Source organism: Ambystoma mexicanum, chromosome 7q (genome assembly GCF_040938575.1).
Source record: "Ambystoma mexicanum isolate Mex_15411 chromosome 7q, UKY_AmexF1_1, whole genome shotgun sequence".
NCBI lineage: Eukaryota > Metazoa > Chordata > Amphibia > Caudata > Ambystomatidae > Ambystoma > Ambystoma mexicanum.
Genome location: NC_090941.1, coordinates 14,143,753 through 14,169,188, shown reverse-complemented (window position 1 = coordinate 14,169,188; position 25,436 = coordinate 14,143,753). Strand labels below are relative to the sequence as shown.

Here is a 25,436-nt window from a genome sequence, read left to right as displayed (position 1 = left end):
GGTTCCAGTTAGTTACTTATAATAGGTCTCCTTATATTTGAAACATGAGTTTTCCAAAATGAATTTCAGGAGAATCATTAAAAATTCTTTGTTGGCTCCTATTGGTCCTGTGTCTAGTAATAGTTTCTCGACTGCTCTTTGTCCCTAATGATGAGGGATGCTTGTGTACAGGCTCACGACATCGATGGTAAATAGGAGATATCTTCTGGTGCGAGTTCTACGTTTTCCAAGATTTGGCAACATTATACCCCTTCACTAATGATGAACACCTTGGATGTATGTGAATCTCACTATTGCAACCTGAATCTCCAATCATGCTTTTGCTCATTCTGATAATGATTATGCTGTCACTTGATGTATGATTTCTCGATACTCCAATTTTGGACATTGTGGTTGACTTGTTTATTGTTATAATCACCTAAGAGATTTAACCAGAAGGCAGATATTAAAATATATATTTGTTCACAGGCCCTGAAGAAGGGTTTTACATATGAAATGCATAGGCCTTAATGTGACATTTTAGCCTCATAATTCTAATTCACCCAGAGGAATTACAGCTTATGAAAACAATAAGCAAACTAAGACTTAATACACCTATATTTGTTTTCAAAGTATACTTTTGGTGAACTTTAAATTACTGCATGAAACCACACTCAAGTGGTATATAGGAGTGCAGCCTGCACCGCTGGCTTCACAGCCAAGGTATTTCTTTTGTGAAAAAATATGATTCTGCCATTTTCATACACCTGGGAAATGGCAAAGTTGGCATAATGATAGATCATGAGGGTAAGTTTAAATTGGAAACTGTCCCATTTTTAACTATTTCGGCTCAGCAGCAAACTGCGAAAAATGGTAGCTCCGACCAGGAAGTGCATGCCGTATTAAAATTAGTATTGTCCGATATAGAATTCAAAAATACCTTTATTCATGTGATTATCTGAAAGACCAAGGGAGTTGTCACCTTATGAGATTTATCAGAACATAAAATGTGAAAATCCCTGTCAATTTGAAATGATGTATCTGTTCTCCTCCCTCAGCCTACATCATACACTCCTCTCAATTCCTGGTCCTATCAGTAGGTGTGGTGGGGGGAGGTGAAGGGAGCGAGCGAGCCAATCCTTTCTGTCAGAATTATGACAAGGTTGGAGTGTTTCTATAAGAGGGTATGTTTGCATCAGGACAGGGCTGGGAGATAGCCTGCTGCTTGGCTATAGCGTGTAACAACTAGCTGAGAGGCAAGGCGGGCTACCATGACCATCAGGGTAAACCTTGCTGGGAGACCTGGGAGCCCTATCTGAGAGAGGCCTAGCTGGAGGGACTTAGCTGTTGGAGAGGCCTGGTGTGAGCTGTCTAGCAAAAGAGGTCCTAAAAATCTAACTGACTTACTGAGCAAAGAGCAAAGAGCTCCCATGTAACTAGATATCCCAAAGCCACCAATTGAGTGGGGAGCCACCTGCCTTTATCCATTTCAATTAGTGGGTAAAAGGGGGATAATACTGGGTAGGCCCTTCGCACAATGTAATCAAACTAATTCAAATTATTTCCCCATTGAAAACCTCCATCTCTGTTGAAAGTGAATTGTGTTAGGAACAGTCCGTCTTCATACTTTTCATTAAATTGGGGGAAGGAGAGACACTGGGTAGACCCTTAGCATTTTTGATTAAAGTAAATAATTTAATTCCCATATAGAAAAATAAAATCACGGGATGAGTTTTATTAGAGTTCGAAACTAACAAAGTGCATGCCTAGTGTGTTAGTGCCGGTATAGCCCATAAACACTTGGTTGGCAGTTTTTTGAAACCCTTGACTCTAGTACAAAAGGGGGTCCTGTACCCCAAAAGAAGTAATCCATAAAACACTGCCTTTCAAGTCACTGTGGAGGGTGCAAATCTCAATTTCCCATTCATCTTCATTCATTTGAAATCAGAATTACAAAGCATTGCATTCCTCCCCATTCATTTTAAATCAGAATTACAAAGCAGTGCAGCTCCTCTGCATGTGTGTTGCAAAAATACATTTCCTCTTTGTTCTCACTTTCTCTGACCGGAATTTTCAGGAATTGCATTTCATTTTCATGTGTGTTGAAAAACGATTTCCCTTTGAGTTCATTTTCCCAAATGTGCCTTTCAAATGAAAGCCTAAAAACAAATTTTCCCATTGATGCCGTGCCTCCCAGAAACCAGAATCCAAAAGCGTTGCCTGTCCTTTGAAGGTGTGTTGCAAACTATTTTTCATTGTATTGTGAATGTTTTCATTGGCTACATTTAAATTAAATTTGTTGTAAAGGGGACTGCATGTTTCAAAATTGTACCTTTTTGTTTGAATAACAGAGTTATTGCTGTGATATTCGGTGTTACCACAGTGTTGGTGGCTGATCACGGCTGCTAGTCCTTTTTGTTAAACTTTAAATAAATACATAATTTAATACATATTCTTACTATACACCGGCCTGGTTCATAGTCCATTGGATAAATATGGTATTTGTTGGGGTGGGTGCGAGACGGGTTGGAGGCCTCACCAAAGTGAACCTGAAAGAAATAGTGCTTTATTGTGTGCCACCTTGCTTGTGGGGAAAGGAACTCCCTGAGTTGAGTATGACCGCGTAATAAACTGTGAGATTGGTATCGTTAATAACCAGAATAGTTTAAGGTTCCTTGGCTTCAGCACAAAGGGAGCAATGGGTCTTAAAATATCTCTAGGGGCCTTCTTGGAAGGACCAAGGGGACATAACTACAATCTACCTTGTGCTGTAGATTTTCTTGCTGCTCAACAATGTTGAGTCTGCTTCAGGGCACTTTTCAGGCTTCTGTAACAGAGTTCAAGGCAGGAGTCAGCTGCAGGTATCAGGCAGCAACACCGTTTGGCAAACGAGGCTGGACGAATGGCTCCAGGCTGGCCTAAATGGCAGCTTGGGATCAGGTATCATATCAGTGCAGGTCAGCAGTTCTGAAGCACTTCTGAAGACATCTCAGACATCTTTAAGTGCCTTGGGCATGACAACGGTCAGTGTGGCAATCGACTGCCACTCGAGGAACTCGACTGGCTACAAAATGTCCTTTAAGGCAGATGTTGGTAGGTACTTGTTGAGGCACTTCTCCCAGCTTTTTCAATGGGCTTGTGTCATCCTTTAAGGTGAGTGGCCCAAGGCTGAGGAGTGAGACCTTCTGACACTTCTTACTTACGAAGCTTGCTGCAGAGCCTGGCAGGGCATGCTGTTTGCTGGCTTTGTAGCAGTTCTGGAGTTTCTGGAGGGTCCTTTGAGTTCTGGATCTCCCTCTGTTCCCTGGGAGATGTTTAGGGAAGGGATCTTGCTTCCCTCTTTAGAGGTTCTGGCCTTTTTTTCCTGGCTGAAGATGTAAGACAGTCTCTACCTTCAGTCCGGGTCCAATGATGAGTTCTTCTTGCTACTTCTTGCAAAGTCGTCAGATGATCTGCTAAAAGATTGTTCAGCCCTCTTGTAAAGCCAAGTGGGCTACAGTGATTGGTGTAGGCTAAGCCCACCTTAATGGACCGATTCTGGGGTCTCCACCAACAATTTCCTGTATGCATGAGTTCATAACTAGAGTGCTTTGTAACAGGAAAGGTAAAGGGGAAAATATGTGATACTAAGTCCCACCCATCTTCCTGTCTGTTGTTGATCAAAGAATATTTCTGGTTAATGGATCTCTCTGTAGTTCCTGTTTAAGTCGGTCTGCTTTTCTCTGTGTGTCTCTGAGAGTCTAAAAGGTGGCTTAATTCTACAGATACCTTCTAGGTAGTTGGGGAATGGAAAGCATACTGTTATTTGGGTCTGTCATGTGTTTTTATTTTATTTTTTGCAAGCAAACCACAACATTGTAACATTTCATATACCTTATTCTCTCACATGGGTAGATCATGGTGGTTTGATTTCTTTTCTCCCTGACAATAGGAAAGAAACATTGCATTTGTATGGACTGCACACAGGTTGCTATTAATTTCCCTCAGCAGCATTACCAGAGGAAACAAACCCCTTATTTTAACAGCTACAATGTTTCCTCTTCATGTGCTTAAAACAAGCATGTTTAATTCTTCCAGCTGCAAATTGTTTTATTTAGTGTCTTTTTCTCCAATTCTTTATTCAATTAAGGTGTGGCTTGGATGAAAATATCTATGTCCTCTCTCAAACAGGTCACTTATTCTTATCTCGTATATACGTATGTATCTATGTACAGAGAATACAAATTTTTGATCACAAAAGAATGTACAATAGATAGAAATCAGATTTGAAGGGAAGCAGTGAGCTTGACAATGGGGTGAGCTTGAGTGTCTTTTGACCAGGTTGTGGAGGGAGGTAAATGGAACAGTCACCCAGGACAATACATGGGTGGACATAGATAGATTAAGGACAGCCAACATTAGGAATGTCTAAGTGTAGTTAGGTGGTACGGCCAGCTCTGTTCGGAATGTGTCCATGTTGGATGACGTGCTAGAGTGGAGGCACAGAGCGTGAGGGACAGAGGCAGGTTAGAGGCAAAGGAAACATGTTAGCTAGATGGCACATGAGAAGTATGTTAAGAGGGTAACTCGGAGGTGAGGGGGTAGGCTGTTAATTTGGTTTTGGACAAATCCGTGTGGACTGTTGCTCAGATTTCCAGAGGAAGATAATTCCATGCAAGTGGAGCAAGAAGAGAGAAAGGGCATAAGCAAGAGGAAGCACAGGGAGGGCAGGGTGCCAGAAGGCAGAAGGGTAGTTGAGGAGGCACAGCAGAGATTATGAGAAGGCTTGTAGAGTTGGATAGAGGAGGTTAGATACAGTGGCCCCTTACCTTGTATATATTTGTGAACAAGGAGAAGAAATTTAAATCTGGCCCTGTTTTGCAGCATCAGCCATCCGCTTGGTGATGGTACGAGGAAGTAGGGGTTAGGTGAAGGAGTTCAAAGAGGGTCCTGGTAGTGATGTTAATGATCTTGTCAAAAGGATGGAAAGCACAGTTGTTGAGACCAAAGAAGACACTGGCACAGTAGTCCAGTTTATAGAAGACAAGATTAGTTAAGAGATGCTTGGCAGTATTGAAAGGAAGGAGGTGACTGATTTCCCTAATATGTAGGTGGTTGAGGCAAGCCCAATTTGCCATTTCAGAGATGAAAGTAGAGAAGGTGTGAGAAGGGTCATAGATGACGCTGACACTTCTAGCAGAAAAAGAGAAGGGGAGAGTATCAGATGGGAACTGGATAGGCATGGGAAGACATGAGAAAGAGTATTAGGGAGGGAGAAGAGCACCTCTGTTTTGGTAGAGTTTAACATCAGAGAGTGCTAAGCCATCCAACATTTAATCACATTTTGATAGAGAGATCAGAAGAGAATTCAGGAAAAGATGATGATTTTGGTGTCATCCATGAACAGTTAGTATTTGAACCCAAAGGAGGAGGTTAGAGCCTCAAGAGCAAAGGTATAGAGTGTAAAGGGGAGAGGACATAAGACAGAGCCCAATGGAACACTAACAGTTAGAGGAGTGATTAGAGAGGGTTTGTTGCTCAAGGAGACAGATAATTGGTTTGGTGTCTGGTAGGGTTCAATCCAGGGAAGGGCTCAATCATGAATCCCAAGAAGAAAGAGTACTAATAGATCAGAGTGGTTGACATTGTTAAAGGCAAAAGCAGTTCAAGGAGAATTAGGATAGAGGATAGGTTGGAGTGCTTAATAGAGGCAAATAAGTTGGATATATTCATGAGAGCAGTTTCCATGGAGCGAGATGAGCAGAAATCTGCTTGTAGGGGGATCTAGAAGGTTGTGGATGTCTAATTTGGTAAGCTGGTTCAACACAGCCCTTTCGAGCAATTTAGAGTAGTGCAAAAGGAGAGACACAAAACAAAAGTTAGCCAGTAGGATGGGCTCAGCCCTTTGCTTTTTTAGGAGAGGGACGACTGTGGCCATTTTGAAAATAGAAATAGAGGGAAAGCAAGCAGAGGCGAAGGACAGGTTGAACATTCAGCAAGGTGAGAGGCCATTTAAGGGGCTATAGGCTTGACTATTGGAGTTATAAGTGGGTCTGATGGGGTACAAGAGTGTTAGCTTTCATCAGTAGAGATCCAATTTCTTCAGTATTAGTGTGACTAAAGTGGGAGTAAGAACCAGAGGATGACAGTAGAGCAGGTGGAGGGTTGGGGGTGAGGGAGTGTGAGGAAGGTAAGGAGAGAGTGTCTAATGATGGAACATTTTTCAGCAAAGTATTCAGCTAGGTAATTAGCTGTAGGAGTGTAGTTGATAGTAATAGGTTTACGAGGAGTGAGGAGTGAGTTTAGGGTGCCCTGTACCTGGCGAGGATGGTTGTAGGGAGAGTCAATGAGGTTGAGGTAGCATTCTGGACTTGAGAGAGATCAGAGAAGAGAAGTAGAGTTGCAGGTCCTCATGTGTGTGGGCATGCCTCCATCTACGCAGCAGTTGATGCATGTCTATGCACAGAGAATATTTGAATGGGATGATCCAGTGTTGGTAGTGTAAGAAACCAGAGGGTGTCTCACATGATAGTCCCCGGGGATCTTTCTCTCAGGTGGCCAGGACACAGCCATCACCTTTGATTCCAGACCCTAGTGTGGACCAGTGCGGGAAGATCACCTTAGTGAGGGATCTTCAAGAGTGGGGGGTGTGGCAGCCCATGTTGAGACGCAGTATACCAGCAAAAACAAAGAGGTGATGGCTGGAAGGTTTAGAATGAATCTTAACCACTGGCATTGCTCTGGGAAACCCTCCAGACCACTGTTCTTCGCCTGCCAAGCCATTACAGAAGGAGAAACACCATATGCAAATCAGGCTTGGCCCAACCCTAAAAGTGGCAGTCCAGCCCGGACTGCTAGGTCACATCCCTTCTGCACGAGACCACAAGCATCCCCAAACATGTTTCGCCCTTGTTGGGGCTCATCAGTGAGGAGTAGCTTGGGTCTCTAGGCCCAGCAGGCACGGGACCCATGTCTGGGCATACCCGTCCCACTCGGGGTGACAAAGCAAAAACAAAGAGGTGATGGCTGGAAGGTTTAGAATGAATCTTAACCACTTGTATTCCCCCTTTTTTGTTCATCTACCTGATCCTATTTTGTAGGATTCTCTGAAGTCCCAAATCCCACCTTTTTCCACAAAAACACTGAGCCGAGGAAGAGGGTGACCGAGAGTAACACGACTAACTCTCATACATCGTACTGGACATGTCCCGTTAATTGGGTAAGGCAAAGTCAGGCCAAGTGCATACACCTGAAACAATTAGCTCTCCTCACATGGATACAAGTCAGAACCAAACGGCACACTCTTATCAAGGCAGAACACGAGTATAAGCAGGGCTTCTGTGGCAAAAGCAAACCTACTGGAGCAGAGCGATGAACCAAGGGATGAAAGTAGCGAGTTCAAACGCCCAAGAGTTCCCTACTAGAGGTTGTTGCCTCCGACAGGCCGTGAAAGACGCATGGAGTAGGTGATATCCCGCAAGTGAAGCCAGCATTGTGTTTCAAGGACGCCAGCGACCCTCCCGAGTGAATGGCAGAGTTGGGGAGGCGAGGCCAAGCCTGTGTCACTAACTTTGAATTGTGGATTGGAAAACGTAAAACCAAGTAAGAAACGCACACAGTCCGGTGTGTTTTAAAGAAAGTTTGAAGTCGCAACATTATATCACAAGTGAAGGCTGCATGTGTGTGGATGATATGCAAGGAAAGGCAGACCTCTGAATGAACTTTGCTACTCAGTAAAGCTGATTCCACAGCTGTCTTTTACTTCAGAGTGGTCCAGCGAAAGAAAGTAGCCCACTCAAAAGTCTCTGTGAAAGGTGGATTGTTTGTAATGATAAAGTGAGTAAAGTGCAAACATAAAGTAAACAGAGTTACCCCCTAGAAAAGGGGAGAGTGGAAGTTGAATCTGGATCTTTTAGTTGAAGTGGTCCTGTGGATGTCTGTAAAGAAAGCCACGTACATTCAAAAGTCTTGACACCCGAAGTGGTATGAGTCTGGCTGTGCTAGAAGTGAAGTGAAATAAGCTTGGGGAAGGGAGCCCCTTTGCAAGTTCTGTTGAACATTGTGCTGAAGAGGTCTGAGCCCGACAGAGGGGGACCTATATGAACTTTGTGTTGATTGAAGAGGTCTGAGCCCGACAGAGGGGGACCTATGTAAACTTTGTGTCGAAATATTATTTGAAGGTCTGCAAGGGAGACTTAACATGGAAGGCCAGGCAAGCCTCGATCCACATTTTGGAATTGTTTATGGTACTGAGAACCCGAGCCAGAGTGTGTCATCCTGCCTACTAAGACCACTTTATACTGTGAGGTCTAACGTGGGGAGGAGAGCTGATTCAGCCACATTTATTCATTTGAACACTGAATTTTCCTTTGCATACATTTCTACTGTACACACATTTTGTTCAAGAGATAGGCCAGGCATTATGTTTTGTTAGCATAGGCCCTTTTGATTTGACTGACTCCACTAGGAATGTGATGTACTCCCATCTTAGTTACAGGGCAGATTAGGAGTTTTTCTTCCCCAGAAACTTCAATGAAGGTTTTTCAAATTGTACCCATTGTGTCAATGTCATACTTGTGATACCATGCCTCCCTTACAGTAGGTTGGTTATGGATGGAGTGAAGAGCGTGGTCACTAAGAAAAGACTGAAGTTGAGATTTCTGAGAAGTGGTTGGAGAGCAGAGCCTAAAGTAACCTACTAGAGTAAGGGGATGTTTAGTGGAAAGAGTCAAAGAGTTGTTTGAGTTCAAGAATGGTCCAGTTGGACTAGAAGGGTGATAAATTAAGATTATGTGAGTGAGGTGGAGCAAAAGTAGAGATGGTGAATTCAAAAGAGGTGGGAGAGGACATGCCATTGGTGACCTGTGGGGCGTTGATTTGGGAAGACAGTATGTGTCTACCAGTCATATGAGGAGACAGGATGAAGGATCGTTTTCAGTATTATATTGCTGCCTGACTGGCAGTGTCAGATGATTAAATCCAGGATTCAGTGAAAGCAAGAAAGGCTAGGGGAGGAGAGCTGCCGTGAAAGTAGTCACTGGTAAAGGAAGTTTGGCACTATACAGACTGAGCATTCCTGAGTGTAATGTTCAGTTGGTGTGGTAAGGAAGAGTAGATAACATTGAGTCTCAGAGGAGGAGAGGTGAGGTGGATAGCTGTTAGGGGAGTAATAGTTAGCTTGTCAGCTGTGTTTGTTGGAAGGTAGGTGAAAGAGAGATGGAGTAATGAGAGTTTTGAATGTCTTTTCTATTATAGCGATAGGAAAGGAGAAAGTTGTAGTGTTTCATTTATGTATTTATTTCATTTGTTGGTAGCGCCCAGACCCAGAGGTATCACAGTGCCTGAAAGGTTACAATACTGGTAGCAGAGTTTCTGTCTTTTGTTACAGGCAGTACAATTCAGGTGTGGTCATTACAATACAGGCATCATGCAAGTTTGATGAGAGGTAAACATTTCTGGTGGGGTCATCCAGTTCAGGGGCATTTATTAAACAATGCAGTTTTTACGTTTTCTCTAGTGTGACTGGAGGAAGTGCAGTAAGGGGATCAGGAGGAGCAGGATTCAATGAATTATAGGAGATTACTGTAGTTTGGAGTGACAGCACAGTAATTAGGAAGCTAGGGGTACTCACAGATGCCGAAGGGAGGAAGGCAAAATCAAAGGCTCATAGGCAAAAAGGCTGGTCTTCACCATTCACTGTGTGCCACCTGTGAAAAATCCTTGCATGTCATCCCTTCTCCCCTGGGAGAGCCCCTTCCCATGAGGAGAGAGAGGTGAGGCTGCAACCCGATAGTTCCCCTGGGGGTGGTACTCAATGGGTGGATCTCATGGGGAGGAATCCCACCTATGAGAATAGGGATAACTGTCAGGGAAGAATGTGGTATACTCAAAATATATCCCCACCTTCTTCCTCCTCCTACCCTATGCAGGCTTCCATCATCCCACATACTTCCACGTACTGCTGTAGGATAGATGATTTGGCCTACCTAAGAAGTACTGGGACGAGGAAGACTGGGGAATTCTTATGTGACTCATATGCAGGCACATGTAGCCCAGTTGAGGATGAGAATATAAATATTGAGATGAGGAAGAAGCGCACAGCAATGCAGAGTGCCCCGCTGAGCCAATATGAGTTGTCTTTCTAGTCACCTTAAACAAGATATTCGGATACTGGAAATAAAAAGGAAAGCAGGACAATCCAACGTATCAGTTCCTTCACGGAGGAACGGCAGGCGAAGGCCCAAAATCACAGAAGGTGAAGATGGGAGAGAAGCAGCTGATAAGGACATCGACAGTGGGAACTCAATGGCCCCACCTGCTCTGCCGAGGACTGTCAAACTGAGGCCATCAGGAGAAGGAGAACCAGGTGTGGGAGAACGATGTGTGATACAGACGAACCACAACACGCCGGACAACTCTGAGAAAATGCAGCAAAGACACCGGAGGTAGCGCAATCATAGAAGGAGTCTGACAAAAGCCTTTGTGAGTCTCGAAGAAGACTGAGAATGAAGACACAGCTCAGGAACACAACAACAATATACTGTGGCTGCCTAGATTCCGTAAAGGGGTCTGGGACCCAAGCAACAGGAATTACAATATCGGGTTCTGGGACCCAACTAGGAGAAACTACAATAACAGGGTCTGGAACCAACATGAGAGAAACCAAATAGCACGGGGTCCCGGACCCAAACAAGCAAAACCACATTAATGGGGTCTGGGTCCTGAGCAAGAAAAAACAATACAAGGGGTCTGGGAGCCACGGTGAACCATCTTTGTTGAACTAACAAGAAAGGCCTGAGAAAGGCCAGGGGAAGGGAGACATTCACCCACCTATGTTGAAGTGCCAAGAAAGTCCTGGAAGGCCACGGAAAGGAAGACATTCCACCATCTTTGTAAATATTGTGATAAAAGCCAAGGGAATGGAGTCATTCTGTTGGCATTGTGAGGAAACTGAGAAAGGACAGGGGAAGGGAGTCATTCCTCCTAGTATTGTGACCATTTCAAGAAGCCTGAGAAAGGTTATGGGAAGGGAGTCATCATCTTGATATCAAGGTTTTGAGTTGGAACTTTGCCTATTTTGTGAACTGAGACTTTTTAAAGTGGAACTTTAAGTGGTGCCTTTTGAAAGGGACTGCAGCCTGGGTAGTCATTCCCTCAGAAAATAGTCCCTCCAGGCTACTTGCATGGAAGTCTGCTCTGCCATTCTTCTACAGTGAAGGGACTCACTAATCTTTTATCTTTAATTAGAAGTATAAGGGAAAATTAAAATAGTTTTTGACACAGGACAGTGGACGTTTTGTTATGGACATTCTGACATATCCTTAGTATTAAGCTGAGGCAGGGAAACCCCTCTTAGAGTTAGGGATAGTTGGAGTTTTTCTCTTTTATTTTCAATGAATAAAAGTCTTTAGCAACAATCATGCTACTTGTGTGTCAGTCGCCTCCTTCCACCCTTACACTCCTTTCACTGGGACGCCATGGCTGAACACCTCTAGCAAGTTCAGAAGTGATGTCACACGCTCTTGTCAACTGATCGACTGTCCATCAGTGGTTGGTCTCTTTGATTTTGTCCATAGTATTGCAGGGATGAGGCAATTACTTCTTGATTGGTGTTTCCTAAGGAATCCCTTGTGGCTTTCAGTTGAAGAGTGGTTCGACTCAAGATGGTCACAGGAAAAGATGTCACTGATTCAGGATGGCTTCAGGAAGTGATGTCACTGATCCAAAATTTCTGCAGGAAGTGATGTTACTGATCCAAGATGGCCACAGGAAGTGATATTTCAGACAGAAAGTAAAGCCACAAACCACAAGTGATGACACAGGCTCTCGACACCTGATCGCCTAGTCCATCAATCGTTGGTCTATCTGATTTTGTCACTGGTGTTGCTGGATCAGGTGAAAACTTTGTGAATGCTATTCCAAGAGGAGTTTCTTGTGGCCTATGTGAGAAACCAAAGGGTGTCTCACCCGCTAGTCCTCGGAGCCTTGTCATCCAGGTGGCCAAGACACGGCCACGACCATCGCTTTGGATCTAGTTCCTAGGGTTGGACCAGTGCGAGAGGATCACCTGGGTGAAGGGTCTTCGGGCAGAGGGGTGAGGCAGCCGGTGGCAAGACATGGTATTCCTCCCTTACCCATACCCATGATCCCTCCTATTTCATAGGATTCTCCAGTGTCCCAACTTCTCCCCCTCCTTTCCACACAAACACTGGACAGAGGAAGAGGGCGACAGAGTAATAATACTAACTCTTACACATCGCTTTAGACATGTGCCAGAAATTGGGACCGGCAAGGTCAGGCACTTAAGTGCATACATCTTATACCAATTAGCTTTCCTCACACGGATAAAAAGCAGAACATAGAGACACATTCGGCGCAAGGTGGAACACGAGTAAGTGCAGAACTTCTGGGGTGAAGGCAAACCTACTGGAGCAGAACAGCGAACTGAGGGATGAGAGCTATGTATGGAAAACCCCAGGAGTTCCCCGCAGGAGGTTGTTGTCTCCAAAAGGCATTGAAAGACACATGGAGAAGGCCAAATCCCAAACAAGAAGACTGCATTGGGTTTCAAGGACACCAATGACACTCCATGGTGAACTGCAGAGTGTGGGAGGTGATGCCAGGCCTGTGGTAATAAGCTTGACTCGTAAAATGGAAGAAAGTAAAGTCAAGAAAGAAATGCACACAGCCAGTGTGTTGGCGAGCAATGTGAGAGGCTGGTGTATGCTAAATAAAGATTGAATTGGCAATATTATATTGCACAATTGAAGGCTGCATACACATGGATGCAACACAAAGAAATGCAGACCTGCGAATTAAATTTGAAGTAACAATAGCTGTAAAGTCAGTGATACTGAGTAACAAAGTGGTCCTGAGAAAGAAAGTAGCCCACTCGAAAGTCTCTGTGAAAGGTGAAACGTTTGTAGCGATAAAGTGAATGAACTGTAAAAGCGAGGAGATTGAAATTAACGCCTAGAAAATGGGAGAGTAAAAAGGTGAACGTTGAACTTTGGTGCATAATACAGTGAACTACCCAGACCAGGAAGCACTGGGGAAAATAACATATGAGTGTGAGTTGAAAGCTGGAAAGTCAAAAATGGTCCTACGGAGGTCGGTAGAAAAAAGCCACACACATTCAAATATCTTCAACATCAGGAAACGGTCCAAGCCCGACTGAGGGAGTCGGAAGGTGTAATAAGTAAGGGCAAGGGAACCCCTTAAGGAGGTGAATTAAGCTTGTGAAAGGGAACCCCTGTAAGTGATTTGATTTTCTATGAGATGTCTGAACCCGACTGAGAGAGACCAACATGAACTTTTGCTATCAGAGGTCTGAGTCCGACTGAGGTAGACCGACTTGAACTTTTGCTTTGAAAGATATGAGCCTAACTGAGGGAGACTAACGTGAACTTTTGCTCTGAAAGGTTTTAGCCCCACTGAGGGTGATCGATGTGAACTTTTGCTTTAAGAGGTCTGTGCCCGACAGAAGGGGACTGACATGAACATTTTTGTGTTTTGAAAATTGGAAAGTAAGACTTTAACGTGGAAGGGTAGATGGGGCTCGATCCAGGTCTTGAACTGCCTTTGTGTTAAGAACCTGAGCCAGAGTGTGCCATCTTGCCTATAGGGACTGCCTCACTCTGTGCTGTAAAACGTGGGGAAGAGAGCTGACTCGGCCACATTTATTGTTTATATTTGAACACTGACTTTCCTTTGCATACATATTCTCTTTTTCACACTATTTGTACACGATATAGGGCAGGCATTAGGTTTTTGCTAGTGTAGGCCATTTTTGATTTGCCGGACTCAGCTAGGACTTTTTCATTTGTTATTTGATGCAAAGTAGGAGTTTCTCAAACCCCACTGAAACTTCAATAAAGGTTCCACAAAGTGTACCTTTTGTGTCAGTGTCATACCTGTGATCCCATGCCTCCCTTAAATCTCCAGCTGGAGAGTGGGTCGACTCAAGCTGACTGCAGGAAGTGATGTGACTTCTTACAACTCTCCAGCCACCCACTCTATTAAAGTATCTGCTTACATCATCCCTTTCCTCACACATGGGGCTTTGAATTTCCTCAAAATGAGTCCCTGAAGTCCTAATGTGACAGGCACTCCCCAATAGCCCTCAGTTATCACAGAAGGCAAATGCATAGACCCCAGCATGCATTGAAAGACCTTCATAGGTTACTCACTGAAGTAATGATTTTGTTCAAACCTTTGTTCTTCAACAGTAAGTTGGATAACTCGGCAAGGCAATGTTAGCACTTGAAAGAACTACACATAATAATATGGAACACATTATGAGCAATACAGGAATACAATCCAATGCATCTTTTAGAGAGATGGCACAGCTTTTGATGAACACACAGATGTCTATGTTTTGAGTATTCAGACAATTGAACACACATGAACAACATAAATAGGTTTCATTTATATTTTTCCAGGTGAAGAGAGTGATGACTCTGGGGTTATGTGTCCAAATTATTAATCTGAATCAATGGCTTTCCTGGAGTTACAGTTCTGTCTCTCACATTGGATGTGTTTAGAGAAACATCAAATTGTTCAGGGGTCACTTACCGTGTTCCATTTAAAGGATAACATACTTAGTATGGGCAATCGTCTGAATTATTACGTCAGATACACCAAATGATATCAACATTTCTTTCCACAGTACATCCTTCTAAAAAGGGGATTTATTATGTCTCGAAACGTAAAATAAACGCTACTAATATATTGGAACGTGGAAACAAAGGACAACATTTTAGTAAAATGTTAATTTGCTAGTACAATAGGTAGTGTGTATGTGAAAAATAATGATAATGGATAAGAATGATTTAAAATTGAATTGCCATTTTATACTGAATGCCAATGACAATGGGGTAATGTAAATATGCGTATTAATACAAAGAATACAAGTACTATTCTTTAATCAATCCGTCCGTCATTACTAAAAGTAAAAGAAAGTCATCAGATGAATTTAGGACTCTTGGTATGGAAAATGATACCATTGTATTATCTGCATGCCAGAACAAGTGTATTTTGTTTGCCTATGCCCCAGAGTAGCACCAGATTCGATATACTATATTGCCAAGTGAGGACCCACATGATGTCTCCATAGAAGGAATTCCTTGACAGATAGCTTGTTTTGGAGTACATTTTTTAATGAGGATAACACGCCACCACGTATCACATTTCAGAAGGTGAATTTTCCCTTTGAAATGTCTAATGTCAGAATTTTCGGAGTAACAGAACCATACAGTGACCAATGCATTACACTGCATTATATATCCTGCTCTCTCTTAATACTTTGTGCTTACTGTGTATCATGATTCTATAAAGGCCTACAGCTGTCCTGTCCTATTCATTTATTTGTCAAAATTCAATCAGATGATGTAACGCCTCCCTGATGTTTTTAAGTATATTTACCTGAATGATGACCTTTGTCACAGACTGAAGAACTCCCCTGGGTCTGTCTAATATATACCCAGTGATGATTACAAGTCCGAACTTTTAAATATTATTTGCATCACTTCTCTCAAATGTTGTAAAAATAAGTTATGGAGGTTATGCAAGGCAACACTCATTCAGGGTATGGGGAAGTTTGGCGGGATTAAGCTTCTGTGTATCTTTATTAAGTCAATGAGCCATAATGTCCTATTTTCTACTCTCTTGTAACATCTCTGTGTTCAGTGGTTTTGGGGATTTTTCAGCTTGGTATAAACCAAACCCTCTTCCTACACCCATGGCTTCTTAGAATTTGGAGTCAGTTTGTAATGCAAATGTCTATGCTGATGATATACAGATGTATTCTTTTCCCTCTTCTCTTGAGGACCTCTATTCATTTGCAAACCGCCCTCCCCCCTCCTTTCATTGGCTTTCTACCCGCCAGGATTTGACTTTCAACGTGTTCATGCCCTTGCACCTGGCTATCTCTGTGATTATGTTTATGTGTAGGAACCTTCCAGAACACTTTGTTCTACTTCTCAAAGTCTACTTTATTTTCTTCATTCTCCCAGTTCTACCTCTCCTTTTCGCTCATTTTTACTGTTGGCTCCCAACATTTGCAATGCATTACAACTTGAGATTTGGTCTTGCCCTAGTACATATTTATTTAAGAAACCCCTTAAAAAATAATTATTAGCTACACCTTCCTCCAACTGATTTGATAAACTGGAATCGTGGTTATCTTCTGGCTTAATTGGATTATTCCCTTATGCAATTGGGGTAATTGTATAATATATAATCAGTTGTCCTGGTTTAATCATCGAACGGAAAAGTATTCTGGTACCATTGGCAATAAAATTCCGGACCTACAACGAAGAAGACCGGCGGGTGAAGGTGATGAGCGGAGACTAAACACTGTGGGTCACAGCTGCAGTCTCATTTATAGGTAGGACTCTACTCCAATGGACAAACGAACCTGGGACTCAAACCCCTGGAAAACAATGATTCAAGAACGGAACCTACACATCAGATGACGTGGAAAGAGGTTTTCCTTTCTTGTAACTTTCCCTTCTTCAACTAATTTCACCTTTTGTTTTGGCTTATGCGTGTTTTCCTTCTGGCCTTTGTAGTCTGCCTTCCCTTTTCTGTTGTCCTAGTTTAGTCCAGTCCCTTACCAGGATACCAAAGAGAGACCAAAAGCAAAGAAAGGAATTTTGTGTGTTGTTTGTAAAAATTGCAATCAATTAAAAAAAAATATATATATATATCATTTCCAAACCTGTTATCATATGTCAAATCACTGTAAATAAAGGTGCTATCGAAATACATGAAATAAAATAATACAATCTAAAACTGAAAGGTATATAGAGCAGGGGATGAGTCGGCCACAGGTTGTGTGTGCAGCAGATCCTATTACATTGCTCTTCTTGTTCTAAGTTTGCTTCAATGCGGGACACACAACTTTAATGTTACAACCTTCACAAAAGACAGTAGGACCAGGGCATTCATAGTCACATGTCATGGATTCATGAGGCAGCCAGACAGCCCTCTGACATGCTCGGTGCAAGGGTAGTATTGTAAAATAAATGATCAATGAAGGCCTGCATCTGGAAAATACAGCACCACACTTTTGCAATACGTTTTTGGTTTTTAAAGATACTTTCCTAGCGGAGGGCAAATAGTTTTTTTTATTTTTATTTCTATGTGAAACAAGGTAGCAACTAAAACCAGGGGTGGACTAGGAACTAAAAGAGGCCCTGCAAGTGATTTTCGAAGTGGACCCATATTAGACATTTTGAGCCTTTTGCTATGAGAACATGTGGAAATAAAATAGGTCACCACACAAAAGAGACCCAGGGTGCACAGGCCTGCCGGGAAATCGCCAGAGATACAGGACTATTGGTTGCTCCTGCCTGTCAAGTTCACTGTTTACTGAAACAATGATCACTCGTGAGCAGCCATTAACCGAACATGAGTCCAGCACTCTGAATTTTTAAACGTTAGGTTTGATGTGCTGCAAATGCCCCAAACATTAAGGCATGTCGGGGTTCAAACAAATGCATCGTCACAGGCCTATTCTGTTCCTTTCTTTGTTTTTTGCAGCTAAAGAAATAAAAAAGTAAAAAATCAGACTTCGGTTGCTTGGACAGTTTTTTCAGTAATGTATGTTTATTTTATGGATGTGATGAATAACATATGACAAAAAACCACCAACATGGCTGGCAAATATAGACGATAGATGGGGTCCTCGAAGTGATCCACAGGATGACAAAAATCAATTAACCATGTTTATTGCTGCCCTGAATACAGGACTTGTTGCTTCAGTTAAACCCACGTCGATGTACAATTTCGAAGTTTTCTGTTGTGAATATATAACTCACCAAATCCGACAAATCATTCCAGCTGTTGATTTATATGATCTCTGACTAGTTGTAATGAGTGGTTGCCTCTACATTTCCTAACAGCAGTTAGTGTGTCATGGAGTGTGTTAAAATATTCAGATTAATAGTCCTTTCGACCAGCAGGATAGTATGGCCTGATTTAAGATGCTAATTAAATCAGTATAACTCTACACTGCACATTATCAACATGAGAATAAGCACTCAGAATACAGATTACTATTACGTCTTCTTGTGTTGGAGATTTTGCTATTATTAATGCTTTATTTTGACAGCAACCTCCTTTTATGGCACTTATTATGAAAAACATTTGGAATTGTTAAATTCGAAAACCATGGAGTGTGCAGCTCTCTCCGATCTTGAAATCTATTGTGTTTTATTGATCTGACCAGGACTTCAGGAGAATAGACTATTTCTGGAGTGTTTACCGCCACTCAACCTACTTTTTGAGTCCAGTGCTCTAGAAAGCGGTGCATACATGGATGCTATGGCACACAGAAGCGTTCCAGATCTGAATTATCACACAGTGCAACGTCTGTTAGTATCCTTTTATGGCCCGACTTTATGATCCGTAAAATACAAAAACCATCCCGAGTTATGATGCATACTGCTTTAAACAGCAGGTTGACAACATGGCATGAAAGAATGTCCTGGAGAAATTCAGTGTTCTGCTTTGGAGAGAAAGATACGCTTAGAAGCTTGCAGCGTAGATATGCAATTCCTGATTTCCACATATAACAGGTCTACGTTTTAAATCCTCAAAGTGTCAACCAATATTTTCAACCATACCTCCTACAGTCTGGGCACAAAATGTTAAGAAGAGTTAACAGATTGAAATACAAACTGCCCTTATACCATGTTATTACTAAGTCATTATTATGTGCACTTTCCATCCCTACTGTCTTTATTCCGTGTTCATCCGCCTGTTCTTTTAACATAACCCACATGTTACCTCCCAAACCGGACCCCTTTTTATGGTTGTACATGTTATTAACGAGGTCACTTACCTAGATTGCACATTATTTGTGAACCTTTCCCCGTGGTCGTTTTCTCCTACTTTTTTAACCGTTTATCCAACATCCCCCCAACTACCTCACCCTTCCACCCACCTACCCCAAACACAAAACACATATGTAAAACAAACTCGGTGAAAACGACCACAGGGACACATGCACGAATATTGTGCATTGGAGGAAAGAGACCTCGCTAAAAACATTTCATCTTAACTCTTGCTTTATCCTATTTCAGCCTCTTCATTTAGATAGCTAGAGTCCTCCCCCTCTCCACGGCCATCCAATCCTCCCAACCAATTGTTCTCACCTTTTTCTAAGTTCAGAGTCAACAAGGATCTGCCTCTTCTTCTGGGGCGGCGGGGGCGGGAGGTCTTCTTTAGCATGCTTAACCAGGATTTGCTCCTTGGTGGTCACCATAGTTACGGTTTCCATCACAGTTGTCTGTGTTCGTGATGTCTGAGTGGTGGTGACAGGCTGTGAAATCTGTGGAAAGCATTGAAAGAAAGAGAGGTCTTTCATAGCTAGAAACAATCCAACAGAGACAGTTTGGAGTGGTAATAGAAAATTACCCAAGCTTCTCTTGTCTGATCATGATTTGACCTTCAGAGCACAACTGCACTGTATTACACTCAGCCAGAATATTTTCTCATACAATGTTCAAGAAACATCAATTGAAACGTATATACATCTTGATTTTAAACACATTTAAGTACTTTAAAAGTGTTCATGTAATCTACAAACAATAACAAAATGCAATACAATCATACATTTATCATATATAATGGCATCAATAAAACTAAGAATGTGTTCACTTCTCGATCACTTTGAGTTTGTTTACGCTTATAGATGTACTTTTAAACTAACAAGTACCCTTCAAATCGCTATATGTTCTCAAAATAATGGCAAGCCAGATATTGAAGAATTATAACTGAGATGTTTTGTTTAAGTAAGGGTAATACATTTTTGGCTGGAGTGACGAACCTCCATGACCTTGTTTGTGAAAGGTGGGAAGCTAACCTGGCCGTGTAATGTTGAGCCTAGAGGAGGAGTGTGGAAGATGTCTGTCTAACTCCACCCTGTTATGAGTGGTTGGCATCGCCCACCACAATGGACAAACTTGTGGCACTGTCCTTTAAACGTATATTAGGCTGATGTCCAAACATCTACATGAAGCGAAATATCCTGAATGATGTGTAGAGGTTTTAGGCCATAACACAAACACAGAGGCATGAATTAGCAGTAGCAGTATAGTCGGAGAAGCAATGAGACACGTGACTCAATATATTTAGTATATATATATATATATATATATATTTTTTTTTTTTTTAGGATGCTTAATGGTTGCTTTATTCCAGTCCTCTTCAGTTACAGGTAAAAATCAGGTCTCATAAGTCCATAAGGAGGAAATCATGAGGGAAACCCACTGGCTCCCGCCACCCAGGCTATCAATCTTCAACTGCCTGGCTTAGAACTCAATCATACACAAACACTCCAAGTTTACCTCATACATTCCACAAATGACATCACCACATACATACAGCATTCACAGTAGAAACCAGAGGAAGGAAAGCTAATCCTAGAGGAAGGCTTCTCCTAACACCTCCTTCCCTTGCAATCACAAACACACAATGTGACCTACAAACAACATCACACCTATCATCAAGGAAGGCTACTCTTTACACCTCCTTGCCAACTGCCACAAACTCACTAGATGACACTCACTTCACATCTAAACAAGACATGCAATGAACCTAGCACAACTCCACTGCCACGTCACTCTAAGTAGCCAGGAAGATAAACAGCTGGACAAACAGGCGTAACTAACAAACCGGTAACGGTACTCCACCAACAAAACAGCAACATTTATGACCTTCAAAAAATTCACACATCACCTTCCACCCGCCGCCACCACCAATGGGTAACCAGCCTGCCACGCTGGAGCACAAACCTGCCCCTCTGAGCTACTAACCAACACTCCACACACAACCTGGGGAAAACAAGACACCTCCCGTCCACCACTGCCACTGGTAGGCCTCAGGGCTGCCACACCTGAGCACAAACAGCCACCTATAGGGGCTGGCACGAAGTCCGCTACACACCTACAAGGGACATCTCTAACATATTACTCCAGACCATAACGTCGGGGCAACTAAAGACACAGGCGCCTACAATCAACCCAAAAAGGCAACTAAAGAGACAGGCGCCTACAATCAACCCAAAACACGCACTCACCTGACGCATCCTCAAGCCATCATTCATTGCAACACTCACAACAGGGCAACCAGTGGGGCACCGGTCAACCATACCACCATACTTCCTCACAATGTTGGCCAGACACCAGAAGCCCTCATAGCTACTAGAAATAACCAGGTTACCCAACTACCAAGATGTTCAGTTGCCATGCTCCCAGAACCATCCAAGAACCTAATCCAGGATGACCCCAGAAGCAACACTTGAAATAAAAACAATAATAATCAATCACAAATGACTATCATGAGTCCTCTGAGCTGCAAAATTACTATCCTGACTCCTCTGAGCCACACAGATCACTATCCTGACTCCTCTGAGCCACACAAATTAGTATCATGACTGCACAGAGCCGCACAAATTCCTATAATGACTCTGCAGAGCCGCACAAATTACTTCATGACTCCACAGAGCCGCACAAACTACTATCATGAACCCGCAGAGCAGCACAAATTACTATCATGGGTCCTCTGAGCCGCAAAATCACTAACCTGACTCCTCTGAGCCACACAAATCACTAACATGACTCTGCAGAGCTGCTTGACCAGACTACCACTAGTCACCCAATTCACTATCATGACTCCGCAGAGCCGCTTGACCAGACTACCACTAGTCACACAAATCACTATCAAGACTCCTCTGAGCCACTTGACTAGACTACCACTAGTCACATACACAATGACTCTGCAGAGTCACTAGACTAGCCACAACCAGTCAGCACACACACACACTTCCCACTGGTTACATGCACGCCATGCAACTTCAAACCTCATCCACTCTATGGGAGAAACGGACCAACTCCACCCCTTGTGGCCCACTAATCCTATAGAAAAGAATAGGGAGTTTGGTGCATTCACCATGCTCTCTTTCTCTTTCTCTTTGGCTCACACTTGTGTTATCCACTTAAAATCTACTCAGGTAGTTAGCTTTGCTTTGCTCTCGCCCCTTACAATGTTTCACCTCAAACGTACATGTACATGTCGGCAGAGACAGGAACTCCATTTAATATGTGTACTGTAGTCCTGTTGGTGTGTTATCCACACAAGTGGTACTTGATGAGTGATCAAAGTAAATTGGTGACCCTTCAAACAATATTTGAGGGATTTGACTTTACACTTTATCACTACAGCCTCTAACTCAATGGTAGCATAGTTGGTTTCACAGGAAACCGTTTCCAATAAAAAAAAAGGATCGGGTACGCCTTCACATCATGTATCCGGGATAGGTGTTCCCCAGTCCTAACTAGGTAGCCCACTTTTAAGTAGAAACAATGTTGCATAGTTCAGAATTTCCAGCAGTTGGGGATTACATCAGCATTCCTTCACCTGGTTGAAGGAAGGCTGGTTTTTGGTGTTTCTCTACAGCACGTTTAGCAGGTTTTTCTTCAGCTTTCCTTTCAAGGAGGTTGAAACGCGGAGAAGGACATGATTAAACGTTGGTAGTTTAACCTAGCCCCATGAAGGATTCAAGTTTCTTTTACTGCAGAGCACAGCTGTGTTTCTGACCTACTTTACCATTCCTTATATTATGGTTTAATCATGCTGTTCCTCACAAAAAACATAGGAATTTAACAGCACTTTCGTCTGAGTAGCAATTTGTTGGGTTCATCATTGGGCCAGCTGTTTATACGGGCAACATAACCCCACAAAAATGTATATATGTGACTTGCCCACCGGTCACTGTAGATCATGTCATTAAGCTCCAGCAAAAGCTTGATAAGGTCCTGGTCACCTTTGACTAAGGGGACTTGCCAGTATTCCTTAGTGGAGCATAAAGTTGGGATACATTTAGATTCCCCTAACTGCTCTACCAGTTGATCAATCCATGGCCCTGGGTCGGCACCCAACACCAAGATATCATTAACATGCCTAAAGTCGAACGAAAACCCCCATGTCGCCTCAGGGAAATGACAATTGAATCTGTGACAGCCTGATTTCCCCTAGCTTTAGTATCTTCTGTATATCCTCCCCGATTATCACTCATGGGGCCTATGTGCCCAGTAGAGTTTCAGGTATGTTTGTTGTCCTGGTGGTGTATGGATACCGTGAAAACATCTGTCTCCGAGACCAAGCTCCCAAAGAACACATCGAAGAACAGATCCATGAGAACTTGAAGATCATTTCTTCACTAGGGTTCTGAGTTTTCAGGAGTAAGTTGCTAGGTTTATCAGGGTTACATTATATGACTTCTCTTTGATACTTTGGTCTGGCTGTTAAACCCATTAATTAAGGTGATGGACCGATGATGTTGTAAATCCCATTAAATTCAGCAAGTAGCTTACTGTTGTAGATGGGCGTGCGTATCTGTACTCAATCTCTGACCAAACATTTCCTGAACCCGGCTGTATTGATTTTGTTTTTTTTTCAGTCTGGTGACTAAGTCCCAAATCAAGGCCTTAGGCACTAAGGTTGACTGAGCGAATTGGCTTATTTCTTGTTGGGCTGAGATATTAGGATGTCCCAATGTCTGCTATGCAGCTGTAGTAGTTTTCCTGGGGTGCTCTTTAGGTATTTAATCAAACTGTCCAATAGGCTGTCAGTTTAGTTAGAATACATGGACACAGTATTGTTTTTATGCCAAACATTTCTAGATCTCATCCATTAGCTTCAGCACTAATATACTGCCCTGCTCTGTTAGAATATCCTCTGGGAAACCAACCCTTAAAAAGAAAGGCAAGAGATGTTTCAATACTTGTTGTGAAGTGTAGGTTTCTCAGGGGAACACCTCTGGGTAACGAGTGGCATAATCCAAGATGATTTGAATGTACCTGTTGCCTTGTTTTGAAGCGTCACACTGTTCAAGGTATCTTTTAATATGATTGTGCACCACAAGCCCATAAAAGTGTGGTAATACATAATCAAGTTGCCCGGAGGTAAAATGTGCGTGGTGGTCTCCCTCACGACTTTCTGAAAAGAATAGCAAGAGCTGATGACACATCATTCCATCATGTGTGGGTTGCACACAATAATATAGAAGGTACATCATAGTAAAATAGGACCTCACAGATCATCCCCAGTCACTTCTGGTATGACATCTGAAAAGCCATGCCTTAGGCTGGGGTTGTTATGTAAGTGCAGGTGAACAGGGTGAAAGCATATCAGGAACTTGTAAATATTCTTCTGACCTGGGTAATGTGTGTTGCTCTAAAGGAGCACCAGCAGAAGTCATTGAAGTACCAAAATGACTTATTACGCATAGGGTAGGTCACAGGGTGTCTACTTCCTCTTTCTGGAGCAGGGCCATCACTTCACAGCTCAACCACACAATGGCATCCCTGATGTGAACAATGGGAACATTGTGGCAACCATTGTGGAGTATCACCTCACCTAGCATGTCTAATTGTCATTGATTACACATGCTTTGATGTCACCCAAATAGAGGAGGAGAGCTATGAGACTATACTTCAGAGCAATGTAACCATTGGTGCTAGAGGGCAGCTGGATTTCTAGTCCAGTCGTAATACTCATACTTGCTCTCATCAAGATGGTAATTTCTTCAATACTAGAGAGGTCATCGCTGGACAAGCCTGAAGTTGCCTGGCTTTGCAATTTACCCTCTGAACAGGCCCACAGGTTATTTTTTCCTTGGCTTCTTTTCGGATTGAGGAGTCTGAGTCATGGTGTCACGGTTCACCATCCCACTTCTGACGCAACTTGTGATGGACTGATCAGTGAGACACATGTTATGACTCAATAGGTTTAGTTTACATTTTCCTTATTTATAAGATGCAGATCAGTTTGGATTAATGCCTTTTGGTACTAAGAGTTTAACAGCAAATTAGTTATTACATAACCAAAGGATGTAACAATCAGGATAAATTAAACTGAATTGACCCACCTAGGGCTTTCTCTCTCTTACTCTTATAAGTCCATGTCTCTGTTGGAGATGCCATGCTCTAAAGGACTAAATCATTTCTTATAGAGCATTCTGGGAGTTTGGGGGATTTCTGGATAACTCTAGAGACCCCACACAAATTCTGGGTCGTACAGTTTACCAAGACCCCTTCTAACTCCAGAGGTACACCTGGGTGTTACCATGTATCCTGCTGTGGGCCTGTGTGATCCCACCTTGTCCTCCCTTGGGGAGGTACATCAAGTAGCTGGTGGGCCAACCTCGTCCCTGATAGCCCACTATTTCTCAAGGAAAGTATGGAGAGTTTTAAAAACTCACCACAGCAGCAACACCTGGAAAGACACATATTGACTCAGAGCTGAGGCAAAATCAAACTCACACTCATTGTTATACCTGGTGGGAGATTCTGTGGTCTGAGATCTGTACATGGTGTTCGCAGATGTGAGCTAATGAGGACTTGCTACACCCATTAGTGTCCTTTGATCTTTTCTGCTCTTCGTGGACCAGAAAGTGGAGTCGATTTACA

At 42.8% G+C, this 25,436-nt stretch overlaps 1 protein-coding gene across 8 annotated transcripts in view; it reads right to left on the bottom strand.

The window, feature by feature from the left end:
• DMD (dystrophin) overlaps positions 1-25,436 on the bottom strand; it is a 7,616,828-nt gene that overhangs the window by 5,458,501 nt on the left and 2,132,891 nt on the right. For all 8 annotated transcript variants that reach the window (XM_069639082.1, XM_069639084.1, XM_069639079.1 and 5 more), the window contains one exon: positions 19,119-19,294. In XM_069639082.1, coding sequence (XP_069495183.1) covers positions 19,119-19,294 — 176 coding nt within the window. The remainder of the gene's footprint in view (positions 1-19,118; positions 19,295-25,436) is intronic.